This window comes from Hippopotamus amphibius, chromosome 7, assembly GCF_030028045.1.
Source record: "Hippopotamus amphibius kiboko isolate mHipAmp2 chromosome 7, mHipAmp2.hap2, whole genome shotgun sequence".
Lineage (NCBI taxonomy): Eukaryota > Metazoa > Chordata > Mammalia > Artiodactyla > Hippopotamidae > Hippopotamus > Hippopotamus amphibius.
In genome coordinates this window covers 65,934,698-65,937,940 of record NC_080192.1, presented here as the reverse complement: position 1 = coordinate 65,937,940, position 3,243 = coordinate 65,934,698, and the positions used below count along the sequence as shown (strand labels likewise).

General features: G+C 38.1%; 1 protein-coding gene across 1 annotated transcript; it reads right to left on the bottom strand.

Moving 5' to 3' along the window:
- Positions 1-424: 424 nt before the first annotated feature.
- On the bottom strand, positions 425-762 carry LOC130857621 (ataxin-7-like protein 3B). The gene is given in 2 exon segments (XM_057743354.1): positions 425-711; positions 714-762. Coding segments are annotated over 2 exon segments (336 nt in total).
- Between the last annotated feature and the right edge of the window lie 2,481 nt (positions 763-3,243).

Here is a 3,243-nt window from a genome sequence, read left to right as displayed (position 1 = left end):
CAGAGGTGCAGTCCTACTGAGGCCCCACGACTAAGGCCTGAACATCGTTATGTCCAAACTGTCAGTTATCCAGAAAGCCCTTGACATCAGGCAGACAGAAAGGCTGAGGAACCAAAGCACTTTATACACCCAGCACACAGCTGCTCATCTGTGCCCTGGGGACCGTACAGGGTTCTTGCGCACTTTCTGGTGTGTTCAGAAACCAACCACTGCACGGTGTGCAGCATGCACAGCACAGCTCCTCCTGTCCAGGATTATAAAGCTGATCCAAGGTAATACACTTATACAAGGATCCGAATTTCTAAATTCTCCACTTCGGGTTTTTAAAGGCTAGGATCTTCAATGAGAATTGGGACTCTTGTCTGATTTTTTTTTTTTTTTTTTCTACTTAGCTACCTAACTTCTCAAAAACCACAGGACTGGTCTATGTTATTGTCCTGGTCACTCTCAGACGCTCTCGTGTCGCAGCTACTGGGAACTCCGGAGGTGAGCGCTGCAGCTGCTGATCAGGCCCATTCCCAGACTCTCCAGGAAGGGAGCAAAGCGGGAGGTGACACGCTCCTTTATCTTCCACTGGCTGAATGCCAAAATCCTTCACGCTACCAGTCTCTGCGAATTCCAGGTAGAAGTAGCCACACTTGACCTCCCGGTGCACCTCAAAGCAGAAGCCCAAACAAGAATCCTCTATCAGGTCTACTTATATCTTCTGAGGATGGCCTCTAGCTTGTTAGTATCCAGGTTAGCCAACGAAATCTCCTCCATTTTAATGCGTAAACAACCGTGGAGAGGGCGCTCGGATTACTGACGGCTGCATGCGAGGCCACACGTCGGGCTGGGCCGGCCGCGCCTAGGCCTGCGGGCCTGTCTGGGCCTCGTCTTCAGCGGCGAGGGCGGAGGCGGAGGCGTCCGCGAAGGTCGAGGCAGCTCAGCAGCAGCCAGCGGCGACTGCTCCGGAACCCCAGGTCCTTCCGTTTCTCTTGGCGTTTCCCCGGGTCTGCGACTTTTGAGCTCGGGCTGGCCCCGGACTCACCTCCGCCAAATGCTCTCGGTGCCTCTCTCCCAATGATATCTTTAAAAATTGACCAAATTAAACTGGCAAGAATAGAATCTCATGTTTAAAATGTGTATTCATTAAATATGAGGGGAAATAAAATTTTAACTTTATCAGTAGTTTTTGGTTATCTGTTCTCTTTTATTCTCTCTTTCGTTCTTTCTCCCTTCTTGAAAAAAAATTTAAATGATTTTCTGTGTTGTTTTACATTTTGTGCCTTTTTTCTGAAATTTACCATATAAATACACAAAAATAAAATATCCCTTTATTATTGAAGATAATTTGTTCTCAAATGTGTGACAAATATGTTTTAGTCATGTCCTTTTAAATGTCTTATTTTAATGGTATGGTATTTACTCTTTCGATGTAAGATATTTAAAGTTCTGTGTTGTATTAATCTCATCCATTATTTTTGTTATTTACTTGCCATTGTACACTTGTCTAATTTTATATTTGTTTGTTATATTTTATCTTAATTTTTAACTCTTTAATTCACCTGTAATTTATGTTATTCCATGCTCTGATGTAAACATTTACATTTTTGTGTATGTAAATAATTATTTGTCTCAATACCATGTGTCATATTTAGACTTTTACCCACTGTTTTCAAATGTCACCATTGTGCTGCTCATTGTAATGTATACTAGATTGTTGTCCTGGTTGTTTTTATCTGTTCCACTAGTGTTTATTCTTGTACCAGCAACACAGTTTTCTTACATATACTGTCGCTCTAAAACATTTTACTATCCAGTAGAGCATATTCCCCTCACAATTTTTTTTTTGCATTTTTAATATTTTCTTTATTGAAGTATAGTTGATTTATATTCTTGTGCCAATCTCTGCTACACAGCAAAGTGACTCAGTTATACACATATAGACTTTTTTTGTATTCTTTTCCATTATGGTTTATCCCAGGATATTGAATAAACCTGTGCTACACAGTAGGACTTTGTTTTTTTATCCACCCTATATAAAATAGGTTACATCTACTAACCCCAAATTCCCAGTCCATCCCTCCCCTACCCACCCCTCCCCTTGGCAACCACAAGTCTGTTCTCTATGTCTGTTTCTGTTTCATAGATAGGTTCATTTGAGCCATATTTTAGATTCCACTTATAAGTGACATCATAAGATACTGGTCTGTCTCTTTCTGACTTACTTCACTTGGTATGATCATCTCTAGTTGCATCCATGTTGCTGCAAATGGCATTATGTTGACTTTTTTATGGCTGAGTATTATTCATTGTATATATTGTATGCACCATATTTCCTTTATGCATTCATCTGTCCATGCACATTTAGGTTGTTTCCATGCCTTGGCTATTGTGAATAGTGCTGCTAAGAACATAGGGTGCATGTATCTTTTTGAATTAATTTTTACATTTTTGAAGGTATTTGTTTTTCCTAAAAATTAACTCATTTCCCTGCTTAAGGCTCACATGAAAATTTTATTAGCAGATAATTGAAATATTACCTTATCAATGTAACTCACCCGAGTATGATATATCTCTTTTTTTATCCATTTGTTATTTTTACTCATTCTAGAAAAACACATTCTCATCAAAAATATTGTTATAATTGTAATCTTAATATCTGTGGGTGGTTGTTCTTAAAAAAGAAATTGAAACCCCAAACCTAATCTACTCTTGAGTATAGATTTACAGCATTTGTAATTGGCATATTTAGAACCTCCCATTAGTTAACAGTGTGCTCTAAAATAAGCCCTTTTATAATAAAAAAAAAAAGTGACCCCACATGTTAATGCTCTCCACTGAGTGTTGTTTACCTGTCTTCATTTATTCTGTACCACTTTGAACTTAAATAAAATCTTCTATGCATGAATAAAAAAAAGAAAAGCCATGCACACAAATCTATAGGAATAGTGGTTTAATTTTTTATAAAAACATTTCATATAAATTTTTTTAGATTGCAAAGTCAGACTCAGAGGACAAACTTGAGGAGAAACTAGGGGCTCAAGAAGGTGAAGTTAAATGATTTAGGTTGCATTTCTAAGAAGGAACAGACCTGGGAACAGAGTCCATGTATGTAGAACTTTGCTGCCATTCAACCACAAAAAATCAGCTCTTATGTAACACAATACAGAGGATATTTTGAAATTATTAAATGTTAAACAATTGCTCATAATTAATCATAAGAACCATCATATATCAAGATTTGCCACTGTTATGCAC